Source organism: Brienomyrus brachyistius, chromosome 12 (genome assembly GCF_023856365.1).
Source record: "Brienomyrus brachyistius isolate T26 chromosome 12, BBRACH_0.4, whole genome shotgun sequence".
In the NCBI taxonomy this organism is placed as follows: Eukaryota; Metazoa; Chordata; class Actinopteri; order Osteoglossiformes; family Mormyridae; genus Brienomyrus; species Brienomyrus brachyistius.
The window spans coordinates 6,790,674-6,815,207 of record NC_064544.1 but is presented as its reverse complement, the minus strand read 5'-3'; the positions used below and the strand labels follow the sequence as shown (position 1 = coordinate 6,815,207).

Here is a 24,534-nt window from a genome sequence, read left to right as displayed (position 1 = left end):
TGCGTCTCTAGTGTTACTCCTTGAGAGAAAAGACAGAGATGGCAGAGAGAGAAAGTGCTTACCCCTCCCTCCTATCTGCCCCCCCCAACACACCAGCTTACCTTCAATGCTGCGCTCATCCTGCCCTCTCACACCAAACACCCCCGAGGACACAGAGTGCCGAGCTCCTGCATTAATACGGCGGCTACTCCACCACTCCCAGGCAGCCCTCCCTCCCTCGCTCGCTCGCTCTGCTCCTCGCTCCCTCTCTCCATTAAAAGAGGAAAAAAACATCCCACCAAAGCCCACCTTCACTTTCCAGTGTGAGGAGGCGGCGGCTGTGAATGTGAGGAGCAGCAGCTCGCCACTGAGGAGCCGGGAAGCCAGCGAGCGAGCGAGTGCAGCGGGCAAGCGGCCGGGCGAGAGCCACTGCACCGGGGCTCCATGCAGCTGGGCGGCACGCCGGCACCTGGCACCAACGCTGGACTCATGGGGACATGGCAGCACGGCGTTGACACCAACCTGCTCTTCAGAATGTCCCAACAGGTATGTGACCCCCCGCCCCGCCTGCACCGCCAGCTCCTCCTCGTAGCTGCGCACCTGGTGGCTTTTTCTCCACTTATATGAGTTTGGGGTGACACACGTGCGCCGGAATGTTTACAGTGGGCTCGTCACGCGCCTTCCCAAGTTGTCGCGGGACCCAGCGTTAATAAAAACGTCCGGGGCGCCGTAGCGGTGAAGCGCTCGTGAGCCCGGCCGCTCCGACTTGATCTCTGACACGCTGCAGCTGTCACGGATCCGAACCGCGGCTCGCCAGCGAACACTCCAGCACCCCCGGCGGAGAGGTGTTTGCTGCCCCCCCGGCGCCTGTAATTGACTTCATGTGTAAAAACAGGAAGTGATGAATGGATACGGATAAAATAGAAACAGTGAACGAATCTGGAGTGGCATGAAGGGGACTTCTACAATAATTTATATTTTGTACAGATTTATAAAACTATTGTACATGTCTATACATTTTGTTAACATACATAGCATACACCTAGTTCAGTTGTGTATAATGTATACGTATATTTATTTAACCAAAGAGCTAATCCCTGGGAAGGAGCGTTATTTCGGGGCGTCCGGCGATTGACTGGGACTCTGCTGGCGCGCTGCTTTACGTGGCTGGCGGATGAAGTCGATGCCGGAGCACTTTCTACACGATAGTCATAGCTGATAATGAAATCCCGGAGCTTACCCGTCCCGTACAGGCACAGGCCGTTGGTGTTTCTCTTATTGCTGCTTTTGATCTTGAAAATAATCTTTCTCCTTTATCAACTTTAAAATACGCACTCTATAAAAGCGTTGGAAACAGGAATTAGATGGTTCTTCATGTAAAAGTGCGCATACAGGGTGTTACAAGGAGTAATACAAGTGTGTGATAAGGAGAAAACTCTGTGTGACTTTCTGTGTTTCCTCGAAATACTAAAGCTTTGCTGTAACCTTTTACTTCAATCGAAATTATTTGTGTTGTTATTTCTGTGGGAATTTAGGCATTTAGTAATTGTAATTGTGAGGCTAGTAACACATTCTTCGATTTCAATTTTGTAACCATATTGAAAACACAACGTGCGTGCGAGGGATTGCGTGTGTGTGTTTCCCGTTCTGAATTACCACTTGTCTTTATTACACATTCATTTTCCCACTCTGCCTCTTTTGATTTTGGACACTTTAATCGTTGTGGAGATAAATCTGCAAACGGCCGGCGCGTCCTGGGTGCGGGAGCCGGACCGGCGCGGCGCCCTGTTACGCTCCGACCAGCGGAGCCCCATCCGGCCCTGGGAAACACACACACGCAGCCCGGAGTTTGAAGACATCCCCAGACGGGGCCATCTGTTAAAGGCTAAGCGATGATGACTTGTTTGTGAAGCAGCCCTACTCTGGGTATTGAAATAGATGAGCGGTGTGTTTTGTGTGTTGATTTATTGTGACACGGTCATTTTACACACTGAAAACATCGGGCTTATTGATTTTTTTCGATTCAACTTGATGTTATGATTTTATTGCAATACATCATTGTGGACTGGAGAACGGACGAAATTCGTGAAGCTAAATATCAGTATAATGTGGTTTTTCTCCAAATTGAGGCACATATTTTGTTTTTGGTAGTTTCTGTTTTTCTCCCTGATTTTTACATCGTATTATTAGACATAAAAAGCAATAAACAAAACGCACCGTAGAATTAAGATTCTTAATTTTAGTTAATGTCGCAAAACAGTTACGTTAAAATAAAGTTAATTTGCTCCCGATTACTGTAATGATAAATAGCCACTGAACCGCATGGTGTAAGATTACATTCTGTTACAAAACAACCCGCAACTATATTTAGACGTGAAACTGACATGTTAAGGCCTTGGACTCCGCCGTATTTAATGTATGTAGTTTCACTAACTGTCAGGTCGTAAGCTTCCAGCGGTGCCGTTTTTCATAGCTCACTTAAGCATCAGTATGTCAAAAATTACGAGTGTTAATTATGCATTTTATATGTCAATCTTTTGCATTGAAAAGGTCGGCCTGTTACGGAAACAGATGTTCTGAGTTTATTTTTACATTGTTTTATGATGACGTTTTACATTTTATCTAGTTATTAATTTAATTGTTGATTTAATTGCGAGTTACGAAAAAGTATTAAATTGCTCTCCAATGACGTATTGTTGTTTCGTAAATAGTCGATGAATCGAGATATATATTTAGTGATTTCTTACCTAAAGTGTAAAACTGTTATGTCTAGCATGTAAAAATTATTTTTAAAAATTACAATTAATCACCTGTCTACACTTAAAAAGTAAGATTACAGAGGAATTGGGTAAATTGCAAATCTATGCTTATGACCGCATATAACTTGATTGTTTAAATATAATCAAAAAATTGAAAAATGTACAATTTACAATTAAGCAAAAAGTGCGTTAATATATATCAGAGATACGTTAGTGTCTTTAATAACTTGTAAAACCAAAAGAAAATAAGAAAAGAAGGTGCACCTGCTATTTTGTAAATGTTTTAACAGACAAAAGGGAAAGAAAATATGATTCATAAATGTACAACCTCGATGCATTCTCGGTTACATTACGTTTTTATTTATTTTATGCTAATCCACATATTTTAAATATAATTGAGAGTACAGTTTCCTAGAGGCTGAAAGCCGGTATAACCGCATAAATTGCCTAGATTTATTTTATTATCGCCGTACCTTTTCCATTGATGGCTTTATTAAATAAATTGTGTTTTTATTTCAGAGTAGTAAAATTCGGTATTAAACTGTGGGAGTCATGTGACGGGTCCTCTGTTGAAGAGGCAGGGATATAAATGATCGATACCCCCAAATGAAACTGCCAGCGGATGAGATAATACCGTCTTGATCTGGCACAAGTAAAAATCATTAATCTAAGATTTGCTAGGTGTACCGTTTCAGTAAACAACATCGAGCTGTTCTTTATTTCATCCTGGCTTGAGAGTCGGGGCCGTAAACCGTTTGGGGTCGAGTGTGACAGTAAAAGTCTCCAAACAGGGGATCGCCGTGGAGTGAAAGCTTCCCACCAGCCTCCGGTGCGGCTTTTAATTTTTCTTTTCTTTTGAAAGGGTCCTGTCGCTCTCCTTCCTTTGAAGTGTGACATGTCTACAATGACCCGAGACCTGGACGAGGTATTTATTATTATTATTATTATTATTATTATTATTATTATTTACTTTTGGTTTTTAATTGCTATTTAGTGAGATATAACGTAGTCGATAATGCCCATCTTCAAAATTTAAGTAATTCACGATGTTCCGCAGTGGGGAAACGACGGAATTTTCCGATTTCCGCCGAGCTTGGGTAGGACTGATAAAGACAGCAAACTCTCCACAGTGTGCTCCTATTTACCACGGGATTGAAGTCATAATGTTCAAATCTGAAGAGCTAAGGCTGACAATTGGACCACCAGCACGAGAACAACAACAACAACAACAATAATAATAATGATGATAATAATAATAAAGAAAGAAAGATTATGGTGATAATAATAATGAGGTAAACGAAAGTTAAATAATATAACAATATGGGGTTATATAAAAATGGCCCTTCTCAGCCTAAATAATATTTGGAAAACATCCATGGCAGATTTGATTATTGGTTATTTCGATTTTTTGTTAAAGCCGGATACTTTTTAATGAATCGTTTTTATTTTTCGAACATTTCATGCATCTCACACACTAATGAAATCGGTCGCGATCGGAGTAATAAATGATTGTTACCTGAGCCGCTGTTTCCCTGCCGTGTGCAGAAGCGGTAAATGTCGCTTTACACGCTGAATGTGTAATTACGCGGTGTGGCTGCTTTCCTCATACGCACTCTTTATGCTATTTTATTTGTTTTATTTAACTTTTTATCTGTAGAATCTGTAAAAACATAAATTGATGACGAACAGCTTTTACATAAAAGGTCTGTTTTTTTGGAGCTAAATTAAATGCGGAATTACCAGTTCGGTGATCATTATTCTTCTTGAGCCATTATTATTGTTATAATAATAACAACAACAATAATAGTAATAATAATAATAACCATAATAATAATAATAATAATAATTATTATTATTATTGGATTAGTCCAACGCGCACGCAGACTGTCGGTATGCTGCCGATATCAGCCTCTTATAGTCAGACAAGTGCCTGAAAATCATTCTGGTAACAGGCCTTTGTAGTAGCGAAAATGCTTGATTGTTGTTTAGTGTTTGCGCAAATGTCCGTCTTTCCGATTAGAATTTACATTAATTAAAATGTATAAGATTGGATCAGCAGAATTTCTGACGCATTTGCCAGAATCCCGATAGTCTGTGCATCTCGCGCGTTTTTTTCATTGTATAAGTCCTGGACAGATCAGCCTGCATTTCTGTAAAATATATTTTTTTGTTGATGTGTCGGGATATAAGTTCTGCACTTTTTTATATTCTGCACTTGCTGCCACACCGGAAGAGGCTTTTTACGCGCGAATATGTGCGCTATATACGCCAGGGGCCAGCAAGAAGTATTTTAGTGCAGCAGTTTTACATGGAATACTGCAGATTCGCTCCGATTCGGATCTTGTGTTGAGATTTTCCCATTTCTTTACGAGAAATGGCCTCTGTGAAGCAGAGGGAGACACGGCCCAGTGTCGATGGCGCCCTTGGTATGGAGAGCTACTCTATGACAGCCAGTCCCTCAGCACTGGGTGAGGGGTATGTCAGCAGCGAGACCATGGGACCTCCCCTGTGTCACCACTCAGACGCCAGGCCAGTGAAGGTCACCCATCACCAGTAGGGAGATGAGGGGCAGCATGTGCGTGCATCCGCCCCAACACACCTTGCATGCAGGTGTGCCCTCAAAGAGCCACCTCTGGCTTTCTGTATATATTTGTACGTATCACTTGTTTTCAGTGGTGAGCCCCTAGGCAGCCTCTAGGGGGCATGAGTCCCTGGTCCCCTGACCTAGTCAGTCCCGGATGCTAATCATCGCCACCCTAAATGACCAGAGTAGTGCCCCCCCACTCGCAGTGCATTGCTTACGTAGTTGCTTCTTCCCCCCACTGTGGTGAATCTCTTTACTGACGCCGCCCCCCCTGTTAGCGTATAGAGGGGGTACTGTTGGCGGTTTCCGGGCCATCCTGCTATTTCCTGGTGGCAGTGCATGACCCGGACTCATCGCCAGCTCGGCTTAGCAGTGCCTTCAGCACCCTGAGGCAGGGACACCTTGCAGAGCCACCACACGGTGCAGAGGTGTGCAGCCTGGACAAGGCGCCATTCATCCGGCACCACACGGGCCGCGCTGGAACAAAGCTGGGTCTGTGGGCCGGGCCGGACGGTCCACCCTGCTTTCAAAACAGCCCCGGCCCCGTTTAAAGGCACCTTTAAGTAGGACACCAGGGTGCCAGAAAGATGCGGACCCCGTTACCATGGCGCCATTTAAGCGCCATTTATTAGTGCAGTTTGTAGCCGTTTCCTAAGTTGAATTTAATTTGCATGATTTATTTCCCAAATTGTATTTTTCAGCTTGAGAGACTGTTTGAATAGCAAATGAACTGGTGATCTGGGAGTTTTCATCCGACGTGTTCGGAGGCACTGGCTCACGCCGACTTAGAAGAGGAATTTAGTCCAGACTTTTGTATTATTTAAAAGTACATTTGAAAACAAATTTTGCCATCATGTGCATTTTTAAAATGGCTGTTTCAGATTCACGGCTTGTTTGCAGGGACTCTCAGAGACGCTCTCTTGCTTCATTGCCTTTATATTTCCCTGTGTGTGCTGTGTTCATTCTGGCCTTGGGCGGAGCAGGAGCATCTCCCTTTTAGGGTGGGGTGGTGTGGGGCTCCCACAGAGTCAGGGACCCTCTGCAGCCTCTCGGCCCATTCTCTGCCTCCGTCAGAACGGTGTGCGAATCCCCTCAGCCACCTGCCCCTCCAACTACAATTCAGATATAGTCATACAGCAGGTCTTTAATTTACTTGGTAATAATTTTATTAAATTATATATTCTGACCTTTACCCCCCCTGGGTTCCCGTCCAGCTTCTGTCCTGAACTGGGGTCTGACACTCTGTGAAGCTCAAAGGTTGTACAGTGAGTCAAATAAGAAGGAGCACGAAGGAAGGGAACCGTTACTACAATTATCACAAAAGACATTCTGGCTGCTTTAATGACTTTAAATAATACATTTCTTTATTACGACATACATTCATCCGACATATTTCGCTCTTTGATTCTTAGAGAACTGACAGTTTTATGAATCAAATATGAAATTTGACATATAAAAACTTGAACGCTGAATTTTTCCATTTTAATTGTATAAAAACGCAGAATCAAAACCAGATTCCTTTTTATTAGCCAAGTATGTTTCCATACACGGAATTTGCCTTTGTGGTGCCGGTACATTATTGACTAGATGATGTTTTTTTCTGAATCTAATCAACCAGGAGTGTCTACACGTGCGTCACCTTCCCAGGGTTAGACCCGCACTCCGTGGCACATGCTCACCGTACTTGCACAGCCACGCACCCACACAGTGGCGCGCACGCCAGCGCTCGTGGTCGGGGCTCTGGCTCTGCGCGGGAGTGCGGCGTTCCAAGTGTCAGGCGGCTTTGGGCCCCGGACTCCAGGCTTTAAGCAGCCCTCGCGCACTAAACGCCGCGCCGCGTGAATACGGAGATGGGCTCAGCATTCATAGGTGACGTCGCTTTCGCGGGCTGTTGCCATTTGTTTATTAATGATATTGTGAAATTTGTTTATTTGTTTATCTTAATTATGCTACTGCAGAAACATGTTCGCAGAATAGATTTTCTGATAGGAGAAAGTGTAACGAGCCGTTTTTTGTGTGTTTGCGGTTGAAATATCATAAATGCAGGACTAATTAGCCAGGTGAGGGAATGGCGCGCTAACGCCAGCTGAGTGCTCTGCACTGTGCGCTGTGAACATGCGCCTATAGGACCGTCGCCATTTCCAGTGCTGGTCACAAATGTCGTGAGGGTTGGCTCTCTGCAGCTGTCACTATAAGGTGAGCTGTGTGAGGTTTGTGTGCTTGTTTCAGGCCCCTTTGCCTTTCAACACAACTGGGACAGTGTAACTCTAACTCTGCACTCCAGTTACTCTCCACTGTCCCTCAGTGAATGTCCCCTGTCCCTCAGTGACTATCCCCTGATCCTCAGTGACTGTCCCCTGTCCCTCAGTGACTATCCTCTACCCCTCTATGACCATCTCCTTTCTCTCAGTAACTATCCCCAACCCCTCCATGACTATTCCCTTTCTCTCAGTGACTGTCCCCTGTCCCTCAGTGACTATCCCCTGTACCTCAATGACTATCCTCTGTCCCTCTATGACTATCCCCTGTCCCTCAGTGACTGTCCCTGTCCCCCATTGACTATCCCCTTTTTCTCAGTGACTATCCCCTGTCCCTCAATGACTATCCTCTGTCCCTCTATGACTATCCCCTGTCCCTCAGTGACTGTCCCTGTCCCCCATTGACTATCCCCTTTTTCTCAGTGACTATCCCCTGTCCCTCAATGACAATCCTCTGTCCATCTATGACTATCCCCTGTCCCTCAGTGACTGTCCCCTGTCCATCAGTGATTGTCCCTTGTCTCTAAGTGACTATGTGTATGCTATGAATGGCCATTATTGTAATAGCAAAGTACTACAAAGATGCCTTTAGAGTACAGACTGTGGTAATCTTGGCAGTACAGTACTGATCGTACGTGTCCGCCTTTCCCGCTCCTTCTCTGTCATGTCAGTATTGGGAATTTTCATCTATACTGTTAGTCTCATTATCATCGTGGAGGTCACACAGAAAAGCCGACACCACGTCCTCTTTAAGACAGGAAGTGACACGTGTTCAGAAGAGCAGATTGAACAGCACAGAGTGGCCCTGGTCCGGCCCAAACAGATGAAGGTTTGGGGGGGCGGTCACTCTAGCCATGTCACCTCACATTCATTCCCGGGCCCTCATCAGAGCCAAACGGGCCCCGTTGGTTGCTCACATGACCCGCGAGGTGGGACTTTGGGGAATAGGAAATCGCTTTCTCAGGAAGCCGCAGCCAATTAAAGACTTGGACCGCGTTGAATGTCAAGTGTTAATTTAGGTTTTTCTTGCCGGTCTCAGGGGTGACGCCGGCTCCTGTGATGAGCAAATACACGTTGACTGCAGGCTGATTGCCTCGAGACCCTGAGGTATTACATGTCACTGACGAGGGGGCAAATGTACCCCTCCATCCTCCTCCCCCAACCTTCCCGGTGCAGGAAGGGGTGGGGATTAACTGTGCCACCACGATAAGAATAGAGTCCATCTGGGAAAACGACAGCATAATCGGGGGGGGGGGGGGCGCCGTGGAGCTGGGGCTGGCAGGAGAGAGTCTCTGTGTGGGGCCTGGGCTCTCTGTCACATTATCGCTGGGTTTTATTTTTAATTAAGTGGGGGCTCTTAATTACCATGCTGTATTTACTGTGCCATGAGGAACAATTATGATCAGCAGAAAGTGGCAAGTCCTTTACTGCGATGGAATGTATTTCCTGAGAGTGTTAGGCCACTCTGAAAGGCCATGCTGTAAGCATTACGATGTGTCAGAACACTGTTATTTTACAGGTCACTCACCGATCAGTCCCACAAACAGTCAGCGAGTGTGAACACAGCCCCTAGAGAGTCACACGGCGCGGGTCGTGCAGACAGTCAGCAAGCGTGAACACAGCCCCTGGAGAGTCACACGGCGCGGGTCGTGCAGACAGTGAGCGAGTGTGAACACAGTACTTGGAGATTCACATGGCGCAGGTCGTGCAGACAGTGAGCGAGTGTGAACACAGCCCCTGGAGAGTCACACGGCGCGGGTCGTACAGACAGTCAGCGAGTGTGAACACAGTACTTGGAGATTCACACGGCGCGGGTCGTGCAGACAGTCAGTGAGTGTGAACACAGTCCTTGGAGAGTCACATGGCACAGGTCGTACAGACAGTCAGCGAGTGTGAACACAGTCCTTGGAGATTCACATGGCACGGGTCGTGCAGACAGTCAGTGAGTGTGAACACAGTCCCTGGAGAGTCACACGGCGCGGGTCGTGCAGACAGTCAGCGAGTGTGAACACAGTCCCTGGAGAGTCACACGGCGCGGGTCGTACAGACAGTCAGCGAGTGTGAACACAGTCCTTGGAGATTCACACGGCACGGGTCGTGCAGACAGTCAGCGAGTGTGAACACAGTCCCTGGAGAGTCACACGGCGCGGGTCGTACAGACAGTCAGCGAGTGTGAACACAGTCCTTGGAGATTCACACGGCGCGGGTCGTACAGACAGTCAGCGAGTGTGAACACAGTCCTTGGAGATTCACACGGCGCGGGTCGTGCAGACAATCAGCGAGTGTGAACACAGTCCTTGGAGAGTCACATGGCACAGGTCGTACAGACAGTCAGCGAGTGTGAACACAGTCCTTGGAGATTCACACGGCGCGGGTCGTGCAGACAGTCAGCGAGTGTGAACACAGTCCTTGGAGATTCACACGGCGCGGGTCGTGCAGACAATCAGCGAGTGTGAACACAGTCCTTGGAGAGTCACATGGCACAGGTCGTACAGACAGTCAGCGAGTGTGAACACAGTCCTTGGAGATTCACACGGCGCGGGTCGTGCAGACAGTCAGCGAGTGTGAACACAGCCCTTGGAGATTCACACGGCGCGGGTCGTGCAGACAGTCAGCGAGTGTGAACACAGTCCCTGGAGAGTCACACGACGCGGGTTGTGCAGACAGTCAGTGAGTGTGAACACAGCCCCTGGAGAGTCACACGGCGCAGGTCGTGCAGACAGTCAGCGAGTGTGAACACAGTCCTTGGAGAGTCACACGGCGCGGGTCGTGCAGACAGTCAGCGAGTGTGAACACAACCCCTGGAGAGTCACACGGTGCCGCACAGAGAGTCAGCGAGCATGAACACTGGGCCAGGAGAGTCACAAAACATGGGTTCTGCAGACAGTTATTGAGCGTGCACACAGCCCGTGGAGAGTCACACAGGTCTTGCAGACAGCCAGTGAGCATGAACACCATCCCTGCAGCTTCACACGGCACCACACAGATAGTCAGTGTGCATGAACACAGCCCAGATGGCACAGGTCCCTCAGACAGTCAGCGAACGTAAACCCCTGGAGAGTCACATGCTGCATGACAGGCAGGATGACATGTTCACACATAGCGCTCATGTGCTTGCTGACCGTAACCCATAGGGTTGCATCAGTGTGCCCCCCATAAGGAAAGGCGTCAGTCTGACACCCAGAGTAAGTCAGTTTTTACAGCGAATCTCAGTCAGGGTGAGGGGACTGTATGCCGCCTGAAGATGCTGGGACAGGGGTGTCACTGCCTCGCCTACAAGTCCCCCCCCCCCCCCACTGAGCTTCTGTGGTCCTGGCTGTCACATGGCATGACAGGCATGGCCGCGCCGTCCTTCACCTGCCACCGGGGGTGCTGTCCTCGCCCGGGTCAGGGCCCTTGTGACAGACATGTTTGGGCCCCTCTGTTCTGCTGTCACTTTCTGTTATTACTCACACGCTAAGAGAGCACGGGAGGGGGGGCACGCGTGACGGATGACGCTTACCGCCGGAGCAGCCTGTATAAATGAACATGTTATACCCCCCCGCCCCCCCCAATCACACCCCGCGTAGCGTCCATAAAACCGCCCACAGCGCCGCCATCACTGCTCTGCCCATGGCATTGATTCACTAAAATGCTGAATTAGCAGCGCTGGGCCGGCAGTTCGGCTGCCTTGGGCTGTTTCTCTCCGGAACAATCTGCTGCCCCTCCCCTCCTTCTCTCCCTGCTCTGTGTCCATGCAGCTGGGCCACACACGCCGTTGCAGAAAATCCCCCCCAGCGGGACCCTGAACGCGGTCACATGCCGGCATCCTGCCATGTTTACAGTGCGTCTGTGTAGCTGTAGTAACTTTGCTCTCCCTCCACCTCCCCCTCCTTGTCCTCCTTATTGGGAAATGAAAAAGGCTGGGGGGCAAGTTCCTTGGGCCAGAGTGTCCTCCATGGTCCTAGACTGGCTGTTGTGTCCAGAGCATTGCATGTGGTTCTGGACTTGCTGTTGGGTCTGGAGCATCACCTGTGGTTCCGGAGGGGCCATTGGGTCCTGAGCATCACCTGTGGTTCCGGAGGGGCCGTTGGGTCCAGTGCGTCCCTCGTGGTCCTGGACAGGCCGTTGGGTCCAGAGCATCCCCTGTGGTTCCAGGTGGGCCGTTGGTTCTGGATCAATCCCCATAGTTCCCAATTGGCCATTGGGTCCGGGGCGTCCCCTGTGGTCCCAGGTGGGCTGTTGGGTCCGGAGCGTTCCCCATAGTTCCTAATGGGCCATTGGGTCCGGGGCATCCCCCGTTGTCCCAGGTGGGCCATTGGGTCCAGTTATGTTCCCATCTGCCTGTGGATGAATCCCTGTATGGTTCTCATTCACTGTCGGTTTAGTCACATGGAGGCCCCCCATTGCTCTGAGGGGGGGCCTGGATGCAACATCTCAGTCTGATAGAGTGCCCCCCCGGCTTAGAGGAGGGGCCACAAATGCATGTTGAGGGCTTCCAGTGCGTCGAGGGTGTTGCTTGCATAGAGGCATCTTCTGTATCTGTCTGTGTGTGTCTGCCTGTCTGTCTGTATCTGTCTGTGCGTATGTGTCTGTGTGTGTTTACCTGTCTGTCTGTATCTGTCTGTCTGTATGTGTCTGTGTGTGTTTGCCTGTCTGTCTGTTTCTGTCTGTCTGTATGTGTCTGTGTGTGTTTGCCTGTCTGTCTGTATCTGTCTGTATGTATGTGTCTGTGTGTGTCTGTCTGTCTGTCTGTTTCTGTCTGTGCGTGTGTGTGGTTTAGGGTTATATAATAATAGCCAGTTTTTTTGATGTTGTGGGGACCATTTTTCAGGTCTCCACAAAAATCTGTGAATGCAATCAAAAAGTAAAAATTCCAAAAATTGCTTTATTGTCGTCATGTTGTGTTTTCCCCACAGAAATTAATAGACAGTCCCCACAAAGATATAATTGCAAATCTGTGTGTGTGTGTGTCTGTGTCTGTGTGTGTGTGTCTGTCTGTGTGTGTGTGTGTGTGTGTGTGTGTGTGTTATACTTGGTGACCAGTGATTTATCAACATGAGACTGGATCTCTTTGAAAGAATGTCCTGGAATATCATCAACTACTTATAAAAAAAAACTTTAAATAAGATTGGCCTGGAAATTGATCAACAATATTTCAGCAAAAAATGTGGAATTAAGTACATTTCTACATTTGGTTTGTAGGAAACTGATCAATGGTAAAGATCAACAGCTGTGCAGTCAGAGGGAATTAAATGCGATTACAAATTCTGGTGATAACCACAACACGATCAGCACAGGTTCCAGAAAATTCTTTTTCTTTGACGGAATCTTCTCTGATGGTTCCGTTGCGCTGTCTGCATATGAGATGTGTTTCGGTATGAGAAGCAGAGACACATTAGCGTGGTATTTACTGTCCGCCTGCTGGTTTTGCCGTCTGATTGGGTATAAATGATCATATTAAGGCCCCTGTAGCTCCGCCCACTAGCATATTATTGCATTCTGGGCCTGTTAATGATCCAGCGTGATCTGCTGCGTTCTGGTGGTTGTCGGGTCACCAGACCCCAACAGTGCAGCCCTTTGTTTGTGTGGGTTGGGGGGGGGAATCAAGGATATATTACTTTGTAGGGATATTTGGCCCCTACAATGTGACAAAAACTTGTTATTTTGACATTGTGGGGGCCATTTTTCTGGTCCCCATAGAAGGTCCCCATTTTTAGAAGAATGCTGTGGATGTAATAAATCAACTAAAAATGCCAAAACTCTTGTAATTTGTTTGGTTACTTACAGGGTTAGGGGTTAATGTTATCATTGTTGGAATTATGCTTCTGCTCATAGAAATGAATGGAGAGTCCCCATAAAGATATGAATACGTGTATGTGTGTGTGTGTGTGAATACTTGTGCATCTGTGAATCTCACTCTCTGTTTCTGTCTCTCTGTCTCACTCTGTCTCACTCTGCCTGCCTCTCCTTTTATCTGTGTTTACCCTAACCCTCGTCCAGTAGTCTCCTCAGTGTATTGGCATGATCAGCCACAGGAGCAGGTCTGCCATCGTGACCCTCCCCCCGCGAGTCCTTATCTCGATGGTAAGGGGAGGGGACCCTGACAGGCTGAGTGTCTGTCGCCGGACTTTTACGGCAGCATGACACAGTCTATAGTGACTCACATTCCTTTCAGGTTGAAGCAGGGAAGTTGCATTGTGCTCCGTCACCAAGTCGCATGAATGTTTTATGTGCAGGAGTGCGTTGGATTGCCCTGGCGGGGGCTGCTCAGTGGGGGCCGGTGGGGAGGTCTCTCACACGCTCGATCGAGAGAGAGAGAGCGATCATGTGCGGGGGGAGGGGGGCTGTTAGACTGAGGGTGACAGTCACTTAGTCACTCTGAGAGATCTCAGTCTCACGCACACGGCTATACGGTGGTCAGCCAGACGCGATACAGCAGGGGGGAGGCGGACAGAGGCAGCAGAGAGAGAGGGACTGGCGGGGGCCACGCATAGTCTGGGCTTCATGCGCCGGGACCCTGGCTGGCTCGCCTCATGGTACTGTATGACGCCGTGGCTCTGGATGTGTGTGTGTGGGGGGGGGTTCAGCACGCCATGTGTTCACAGAGATTTCACTTTCATTTCCTGTTTCTGTTACGTTTTTCCAGCATTTCTGTGCCGTTAAGCCAGAGCATGAACGCGAATGTCGTACACGGAGTGTCTGAGAGATTATGAACGTGTGTGCACAGGACTTTCTGGAACATTCATTACTGAGGCTCCCTGGCTTTTGTTTGGGCCCTGAGCTTGGCAGTGGGGGAACGGGGGGACGGGCGGGGGGGCTCTGTCGGCTCAGAGACACGGTTTTTCTCTGCCGGCTAGCAGATTCAGAGGATCCCGGTGCTTCATTAGAGTGGTTCTGAGGAGAGCACACCTCAGAGCATCTAAGTGCAGCGGGGCATGGAGAGCAAGCCTGAGTGCCAGGGAGTGACAGCACAGCTAGTGAGCAAGAATGTGAGTAAGAGAGGTGAGAGAAACTGGAGTGTACGAGAGTGTAAAAATGAGTGAAAGAGTGAGCAAGTATGAAGAAGTGGCGAGTGAGTGTGAGAATGAATGAGAATTAGGAGTGTAAATGAGAATGAGTGAGACTAAGGTGAAAGAGTGAGAGAAGGAACAAGTGAGAGTGTGAGAATGTGTGAGAGTGTGAGTGAGTGAGAGAATTAGGAGTGTAAGAGAGTATGAGAATGAGGGAGACTAAGGGAGTGAACAAGTGATAGGAAGTGAGAGAAGGGGCAAGTGAGAGTGTAAGAATCAGTGAGAATGTGAGTGAGTGAGAGGGAGGGAGTGAGAGAGAGTGCAAATAGCAGGTAATTTAGCAGGCAGACAGAGAGACGTGCGTCCAGGCAGACAGAGAGACGTGTATTTCCGAGCATGCTGTAGATCTCCGCTCTTCCTGTGAAGGTCGTCATGCAGCACCTCGGGTGTCGGCAGACAGGACGCAGGTTGCTCTCCTGGTGTAGTTTGACCCCCCTCCCTCACTGAGCCACATGCCTTGCTGCCTTTGAAATACACCATTCCTCTCGTCATTGAATCACACTGCCAGCAGGTCGCTCGCTCTCGCTTATGTTTGTGCGTGCTGGTAAGTGGCAGATTATCGCTGCACACGACCCCCTCGATGCCGACAGTGGGACATGGGGGGCTAATTCCGGTAAGTCCTACATTTGAAAGAGATGACATCGCATTGCTAATTAGACTGACTTGGCTGATGGGCCCAGGCCCTCTAATCTGAGGACGTAATAGTGAGGAGATATTAATGTGCATTGAATAAAATGTGGTCTGTATTAGTGTCAGTGAAGCATGGGCCTGAACTGCGGGACGCGCTGTGCAGTGGGGGGTGTTGGAGCTCAGTGGAGCTGGGTGGTGACGGGACTGGCCCGTCTTCTGACCCATCTCCTTGCATAGTATCAGATGCACTGGGCCCCTGGCTGTGAATTTCCATAAAACACAAGCGGGGTGCTCCCTGTAATTAACGGACCAATCGCATCTGTTCGGTGATTTAGGGACAGCATGCTCACCACCCTGCCTTTATCCCACCCCCCCCCGTTACCATCCCATCCCCTCTCTGCGAGACCTCTCCAGCTCGTCTGCTTATCGATCTGTCCTCCCCACCGTAATGCCGTCCATCTGCCCCACTTGCTAACGGCACATGCCACTAATGGCTACATCGCTCGCCATAAGCAGCCCCGTAATGTGGCCCTGCTTGCAACTACGGTGTGAAATGAGCCCGCTGACTTCCTGTCCTGCTGACGGGGGGCAGCCACTGATTACGCTAATGAAGCGGGCGGCACCCAGAACGATTTCTTCGTGAATGGTCCCTTACCCAGAGGAGCCGTTGCAGCAGAGCCCTCTGGGAAACTCTGCGTGTTTGGGCTCCGGGGGGCGTGTTGGGGGTCTTATTGCCACCCTCCAAGGTGCTATTCTGTCTTTTATATCAGGAGGGACATTTACTGTCATTAATAAACAAATACCAGGTGTCTTAGTAGCCGCATGATGTCAGGCTTCGCTTGTTGTCATGCCCTCTTTACAGCATTCATACATGGCTTCAGAACTTTGACCCTAGTGTGTGAGGTAACACCGCTTTGGAAATCCTGATTGACTGAAAGGTTTGTGTAGCAATAACATCACATGTCAATAACTCACTGTGTGATCATTTAAATCACATAATTCATACATCTGCATGGTGAGGGTACACCCTGGACAGGATGCCAGTCCATCACAGGGCACGGGCCGGGGTACACCCTGGACGGGATGCCGGTCCATCACAGGGCACGGAGCTGGGGTACACCCTGGACGGGATGCCGGTCCATCACAGGGCACGGAGCTGGGGTACACCCTGGTCGGGATGTCGGTCCATCACAGGGTACGGGACTGGGGTACACCCTGGACGGGATGCCAGTCCATCACAGGGCACGGGACTGGGGTACACCCTGGACGGGATGCCAGTCCATCACAGGGCACGGGACTGGGGTACACCCTGGACGGGATGCCGGTCCATCACAGGGCACGGAGCTGGGGTACACCCTGGACGGGATGCCGGTCCATCACAGGGCATGGGGCTGGGGTACACCCTGGTCGGGATGTCGGTCCATCACAGGGTACGGGGCTGGGGTACACCCTGGACGGGAAGCCAGTCCATCACAGGGCACGGGGCTGGGGTACACCCTGGATGGGATGTCGGTCCATCACAGGATACGGGGCTGGGGTACACCCTGGACGGGATGCCGGTCCATCACAGGGTACGGGGCTGGGGTACACCCTGGACGGGAAGCCAGTCCATCACAGGGCACGGGGCTGGGGTACACCCTGGACGGGATGCCGGTCCATCACAGGGTACGGGGCTGGGGTACACCCTGGACGGGATGCCGGTCCATCACAGGGCACGGAGCTGGGGTACACCCTGGACGGGATGCCGGTCCATCACAGGGTACGGGGCTGGGGTACACCCTGGACGGGATGCCGGTCCATCACAGGGTACGGGGCTGGGGTACACCCTGGATGGGATGTCGGTCCATCACAGGATACGGGGCTGGGGTACACCCTGGACGGGATGCCGGTCCATCACAGGGCACGGGGCTGGGGTACACCCTGGACGGGATGCCGGTCCATCACAGGGCACGGGGCTGGGGTACACCCTGGACGGGATGCCGGTCCATCAAAGGGCACAGACACATTTAACACCCCAGGCAGTTTAGTAATGCCGATTATCCAAATAGCATTTTGACTGGCTGTTTTATCTGAAGTAATATGAATAATTACGTTTTAGGGAAGCAGTTTTACATGAAGTAGTATATTAGCAGTTTAATGGTACAATCTTCTTAACTGATTTTTTTTTTTTTTATTTTTAAAAGCAGTGTGTGTTTTTTAACCAATCAGTGTTTTTCAGCCTTACAAATGCAGATGCATGGTGTGATGTCAGAGTATTTACTGCATACATATATAAGCTTGTGGAGGTTACTGCGTCTTATATACAGGGAGCAGACCCCGTTCTTAACCTTCTTTGTGCCGTTTGGCTCGTTCGTTCAGCTTGTTTGGCTTGTTCGGATTGTTCAGTTTGTTTGAATCGTTCGGCTTGTTTGGATCGTTAAGCTTAGCTTGTTTGAGTTGTTGAGCTTGTTTGGATCATTGAGCTGTTTCAACTTGTTTGGATTGTTCAGCTCATTTAGCTGGTTTGGATCATTCAGCTCATTCTGCTGGTTTGGATCATTAAGCTCTTTCAGCTTGTTTGGATCGTTCAGCTTGTAGCTTTTACATTTATTTCTGCTTGTATTCATACCCAGCAGAGCCAGACAGTGGCCCTACAGGTGTCAACCACAACCTGGACACAGGAAAGGAGGGAGGTGTAGAGAGGTATTAGCATGGGGGGGGGGCAGCTAGTAGCCTGGGCATCTGTCAGCATATGAGATGGCCTCAAGGCCCCCCGAGACCTCGTCATCCGGACGGCGTCCTTCAGAGGACGACCCGTCACCCACCGTCAAGCAGCAGGAGAGGTCGTGGAGGGAGCAGAACATCTGGCTGTGAGTGGTGGGGGGCGGGGCCTGGGATTAGGTGTGATGACATCGTTTAAATCATGAGGAGCAAATGAGCCTGGGAATAGGGGCCAATATCCCGTGTCTGCCAGGTGCCCGCGTTTGCGTGTGTGCCTGCCCTGGTGCGTGTGTGTCAGGTGGCAAAATACAGGAAGCTCCTGACAGCAAGGAGACACTATGATATGCTGAGCATGCTGTGTGCAGACTGGCTTTGGGGAGAAGATGACAACTAGAGGACATGGATAGTGACAGATGGATATGGCAAATACAAAGGTATAAACAGAGAGACAGATACAGATAGTGAGACAGATACAGACAGAGAAAGAGACAGATACAGAGGGAGAGGCAGATACAGAGGGAGGGACAGACAGAGAGACAGATACAGAGGGAGAGGCAGACAGAGTCAGATACAGAGGGAGGGACAGACAGAGAGACAGATACAGAAGGAGAGACAGACAGAGAGACAGATACAGAGGAAGAGACAGATAGAGAGATACAGAAGGAGAGACAGACAGATACAGAGGGAGAGACAGATAGAGAGACAAACAGAGAGACAGATACAGAGAGAGAAACAGATACAGAGGGAGAGACAGATACAGAGGGAGAGACAGACAGAGAGACAGATACAGAGGGAGAGACAGAGAGAGACAGATACAGAAGGAGGGACAGACAGAGAGACAGATACAGAGGAAGAGACAGATAGAGAGACAAACAGAGAGACAGATACAGAGGGAGAGACAGATAGAGAGACAAACAGAGAGACAGATACAGAGAGAGAGACATGCAGAAGGAGAGACAGACAGAGACAGATACAGAGGGAGAGGCAGACAGAGACAGATACAGAAGGAGGGACAGACAGAGAGACAGATACAGAGGGAGAGACAGATAGAGAGACAAACAGAGAGACAGATACAGAGGGAGAGACAGATAGAGAGACAAACAGAGAGACAGATACAGAGGGAGGGACAGATAGAGAGACAGATACAAACGGATAGCAAGACATAGACAGATACAAACTGATAGAAAGATAGAGAGACGGATACAAAATCAGTTACAGATGGATAGAGAGATGTACAGACAGATGGAGAGACAGATACAGAGGGAGAGACAGACAGAGAGACAGATACAGAAGGAGGGACAGACAGAGAGACAGATACAGAAGGAAAGAAAGGCAGAGAGATAGATGCAGACGAATAGAAAGACAGAGAGACAAAGTTGCAAACAGATAGACATACAGACAGATAGAATGACAGATACAGATTGATAGACAGATAGATGGATACAGACAGATAGAGACATTAAGACTGATACAGAGGAAGATACAGAAGGATAGAGAGACACAAACAGATGGACAGAGACATACAGGTGGACTGAATGACAGATACAGATGGATAGAAGACATATACAGAGACAGAGAGAGAGACAGAATGACAGATGTAGAGGGACTGATAGAAATGGAGGGAAAGAGAGAGATGGATTGTCATTTCCTTACAGGACAGAACCTTGGGCCACTCTCCTTTATTCGCACTCGTTTTTTCATTAAAACTCCCCTTTCATTTCTCTGAGTATCGTTTGCTACTGAATTAACTTGCTTGAATGCTCTTGAGCCTGTAAAGCCCTATACAAGCTGCCTGCATCTCACATCTGCTTCTTCTGTGCATGGAGCTGTGGCCTTCGGACAGACACCTCCCAGTAAGTATCGACAGCTCCTCTGAGAGGGAGTGATCAGTTTTTGTCCTTTAGGAGATGTACCCCATCGTTAGAGGCACAGTTTATATGAAAGCAAACCGCTCGCTTAACCAGCCATGAAATACTAGAGCAGGCAATGAAACGTGAATGTCTGCAAGAAACTGGAAACAGATGAGTGGTGGAGGCTCTGCTTTTCCTGCCATGGCCGTGGCCACAGGGGAGTCCGGTCCCTGAGGAACCCCAGGATGGCCGTCTGGCTGACAGGGTGCATGATGGGACATGTATGTGAGACCTAAATGTGTGGACTGGGAAACCGCAATGCTTATCTTTTTTTAGCAGATATAAGACGCAATCATCAGTACGGATAAGAAATGAACTATTCATAAATGTAATGTCCAGAATTCCACATGTGTTTAATCATTTACACTCAAGTTTGTTGAGTCTCTGATCAAAGATTTCTGATGCTGTAAAGCCTTGTTGGTCTGTGACTCTGAATGCGGCTTTTCCAAAAGAAGCATGATTGATATATCTGTGCCTGTTAATCTGTCACCCACCCCCCACCCCCGTAGGGGACAGTACAGTCTGGTCACTTAGTTGAAAACATATCGACAGGACACTATGTTCTCTACGTATCTGAGGATTAAGTTGCAAAGGTTAGCAGTGGGGAAATCAATGGCTTCCTCTTTTAATTCACATGAAAGCTGGATCCTTTAAAAGCAAAGCGGGGAAGGAAATGCTGCCATTCAGGCAGACCTGTCTGCTGTGAGGCCAGGAATGCTGTGTGGCGGCTCTCCAGGTCTAACTCCTGTGTTACAGAGTCCATAATCTCCCTGAAGTTTGATGTTCAGGGGGACATTGCTGTTGCTTGAGGACAATGCGGTTCTCAGTGGAGATCTTTGGACTCTTCCTGCTGTTGAGGATGGTGCGGTTCTAGGTGGAGATTTTTGGGTTATTCGTGCTACTTGAGGATGGTGTGGTTTTAGGTGGAGTTCATAGGGCGGCTCCTGCTGCTTGAGAATGGTGCAGATCCAGGTGGAGACCTTTGAGCTCTTCTTGCTGTGTGAGGATGGTGCAGTTCTCATACTGCCAGCTCCTTTTTAGCTGTATCTCTGTCACAAGCCAGCAAAACCATGAATTTGTCAATTTCCCCTCTGCCAGCTACCCTGCCAGTGTGTCTCATTCTGGAGACACGTCCTCATCCAAACCTTTCCTGCTAAATGCAGTTGGAAGCGACCTTATGTTTCCGTATATGTAGCTATTCTGTCTTCTTGTGAGGAGCCATTACCATCTGAAGGTGTGTCTGATGAACACCTGGTCTCTATCAGGTTGCATCTATGGGATCAGGCTGTGGTGCAGCCTCCATGCCCGTGAAGATGTGGTGGAGGAACATCTGTGAAGTTCTTGCTCGGTCTTGCTGTCTCTGGAAAAGAATGGGAAGCTTTTCTTTGGCTGATCTAAAGAAGTGTTGGTGGTACCTGCTGGTTTCAGGTCATCTTGTTCTTTGGTCAGCTGGATGTGTCCATGAACTCTCCCTACACAGACCCTCTGAAGCTCAGGCCTTCACGTCCGTCTGACACCGGGAGCTCTGCTGCCGCTTTGCTCTGCTGAGGCTGTCGGTCTTGCTCACGCTAGACACCCCAGGGGCCAGAGGGCCTCCTTTTATGAAGGGTTCAATATCTAATTCCTTAAAGTGGCTCTTTTATCTGACACGTCCTCCTTACTCCGCTAGACCGGAGCCAGTTAAAGTCACCATGCGAGGCTTTGCGTGTGTTTACAGAGGGATGCTCTCCTGGCGTAGGGGTGGCTGGGATGCGGGCGGCTGGTGGGGGAGGCGCCTGCACACAGTCCCGGAGAGCGAGGCGTCGCGTCTGCTGAAGTTAACAGGCCCCGGCGGCTGCTGAGTTAATGAGCGTGTTTCAGCGGCACTGACTCCCCCACCTGCCCCCGCCTGTGTGGGCCTTGCCGGCCCCTTACAGGGTGGGAATCCGTGTGTATAAAGACGGCCCGCGGCCTGCCCCCCCTCCAGTCTCATGTGGCCCGAGCTGTCTCGCTCTGTTTCTGCTCTCCCATAATTAGCTTCTGATCCAGTCCTGGAGCCGAGATCATCCAAGGTGCCGCGGTCCCAGTATGCGGCTTCCTGTTACCCAGCGATCTCCATCAGGATGGGGCTGGACGGAGCCCGGTGCGCAGTGCAGCTAGGTGCTCACATGTACCAGCTCCACAAGCCTCGGCACAAATGTCGGGGGGGGGCTGTTAGGGAATATGGGGCGGAGAACCCCCCCCCCCACACCCTGGTGTGGAGCAGGTAGGATGCTGCCCGCAAGCCTGAGAGAACAGACGGCCTGGAAACATGTCAGGCATCGCCGAGCCCCCGCCGCTTCGCACCAAGGGCACCGCTGCCTTTCGCGGGTATTGATTCCTCGCTTGTAGCAAGGCAGCAGCTGTCATGTGCGGCAGACTGACCTCGGAACAGCTCAGACAGCTATTCCCCAGCACCCCCCAGCCGAAGCCCAGAGGACAAAACAACAGCAACAACAGAAGCTCCAGCGAGCAAATGGCGGCGTCCTTCTCGCCCCGGCAGAAAGGAGAGCTGCTCACAATGAGGACCGTGTGTCTGGGGGGGGGGGGGGGGGGGAGGTGCACCTCGCAAAGAGAAACAGCTTGATTTATTCCTGCTACCACGGGAGGCCTGGAATGCGGGGAAGGCCGGGAGGAGAGCGGCTGCTCCGGTGTGAGGTGGTGCAGTCGGTGGTGGTTTGGTGCATCGTGGTGGCGGTTTGATACATGCAAAAAGCCGCCGATAATACCGGTCTGTCACGTTTCACACTATATCCACAGTGAGGCAGCAAGCATGGCAACCAGGGCCAGCCTCCCCCCTGGAGAAGACATGAGTGTCTGGTGGGGGGGGAGAGCCCACGGGGGCTGATTATTTAATCAGACAGGAATATAGCTGCCGCTTCGTTATAAAAAACGCTCCTGGCACCCCCCGAGCAGCTGGGTCCCCCCAGGGCCAGGCTTACGCTGTGTGAAAAGAGTGCTGAGTCGTGGCGGCGAGCTACACGGCGCGTGCCAGGGGGGGCCGCACTTTGTAGTTAAAGAGCAGCCTTATGAAACGGGGGGGTGTAGGACTCGCCAGGGCGGCTGTGCCGACCCCGTTTTCCACCCACTCTGCCCGATGATTCTGGTCGGGAATCGCTGGCAGCCCTCTTACCTTCCTCCGATTCAGGATATGAGGTACAGACAGGATCTGTCTGTGTTCTCAGGGTTGGGGTTAGCTGTACTGATACAGGCCGACTCGACATTAATAAATGATTCAGGTGGTAATGCATTTTAAGGCTAAAAGACTAGCCACTAATGTCCACTAGCAGAAAAAGGTCTGCATAGCCATGATTTCACCATGATTACCATGTTTTTACCACCTGAATCAGACCCAAGCTTTGTACCCTCTTCAGCAGACTCTTGTCGCTGTGCTTTGAGGATTTCTCTGCGTTTTTGTCTGTTACTGCGGCTTCTGGTATGATAGCTGGACATAGCACAGTGTTCGTCTGGGTTGTCGCACATTGTCTCTCTCATGCACTGTCCTTCAGTCCGTTTGCAGTTAATCGCTCTTTCAGTCACACAAAACCTGTAGTCCTGTGTGAGGTTCTCAGTACAGCTGCATCATTGGTCTGTGAGATGCCATCAGAGGATCCTTTGTGGGTTACAGAGCCTAATCGAATTGCCCACGCTGCGTGATGGGTCATGTTCCTGTCTTTGATCGAGACAGAAGCTGATGAAGGTTCCTCATCAGAGCAGCCGTGATGATACACTGGATCGGCTCATAGAGCCCGGACCCCTGCCGTCTCTCCTCTGTGGCTGGGTCGCCCGGGAGCCCGAGCCCCTTCCGGCTTTCCACCTTGGCCAGGTCCGCCAGGAGCCCGGGCCCCTGCCGGCTTTCCACCTTGGCCAGGTCCGCCAAGAGCCCGAACCCCTGCCGGCCCTCCTCCGTGGCCGGGTCCCCTGGGAGCCCGGGCCCCTGCCGGCTTTCCACCTTGGCCAGGTCCACCAGGAGCCTGGGCCCCTGCCGGCTTTCCACCTTGGCCAGGTCCGCCAGGAGCCCGAGCCCCTGCCGGCTCTCCTCCTGGGCCGGGTCCTCTGGGAACTCTGGACTGAGTCACCATCACACAGGCCACGTATTGTGGCCCACACATCGCTGCGTGTTTTTCTGTGGTCACCGAGGGGTGTCGAGCGAGTACACAGGATTCCTAACTCTAACCCAGGTTAACAACAAGCCCCCCTTTATAAAATATGGATCTGAGGCACAGCTTCCTTGTGGCTAAGATGCTCGAAAAATGTCAGTCGCTCCTTGCCGACCATCACGCCCTGCCTGTCATTTTATGCCTTTTCGTGTATGAGGCTTCCTTACATCAGCCAATGGGATTGAGAGCACTGTCCCATGATGGGGGGGGGAGTATGTCGACAGCTCGTCCATACGGTCTCCTGATCCCAGGGCTGGGGGGTCGTTAGTACTTTCTCTGTTGTCAAGCGTCACCCCACCGAGTCCTAGCAGCACTCCCCCCCCCCCCCCCCACAGTACAGGCACAGGCCCACATCTGCCCCAGGGAGCCTGCAGCCTGGTTCCCAGTGGTCTTGGAGAAGCTCTGCATCGATCATGTTGAGGCGTTTCAGGAGAGGAGCGGCTCTCTAAAAGTTCCTGCACTTTTCGCACGGGAACAGTGCCTT

The 24,534-nt window shown here is 50.2% G+C and overlaps 1 protein-coding gene across 4 annotated transcripts in view; it reads left to right on the top strand.

Annotated features, from left to right (window-relative positions):
* Positions 1 to 312: 312 nt before the first annotated feature.
* The window catches only part of LOC125705092 (zinc finger protein basonuclin-2-like), a 74,746-nt gene continuing 50,524 nt past the window's right edge, over positions 313 to 24,534 (top strand). The window contains exons 1-2 of one of the 4 annotated variants that reach the window (XM_048971442.1): positions 313 to 525; positions 3,601 to 3,663. In XM_048971442.1, the coding sequence (XP_048827399.1) occupies positions 424 to 525; positions 3,601 to 3,663 (165 nt within the window). In that variant the 5' untranslated portion in view covers positions 313 to 423. Of the gene's footprint in view, positions 526 to 3,600; positions 3,664 to 13,931; positions 14,099 to 15,150; positions 15,246 to 24,534 lie in introns of those variants that run through there. The other 3 variants (XM_048971443.1, XM_048971445.1, XM_048971444.1) reach the window with 3 other exon arrangements.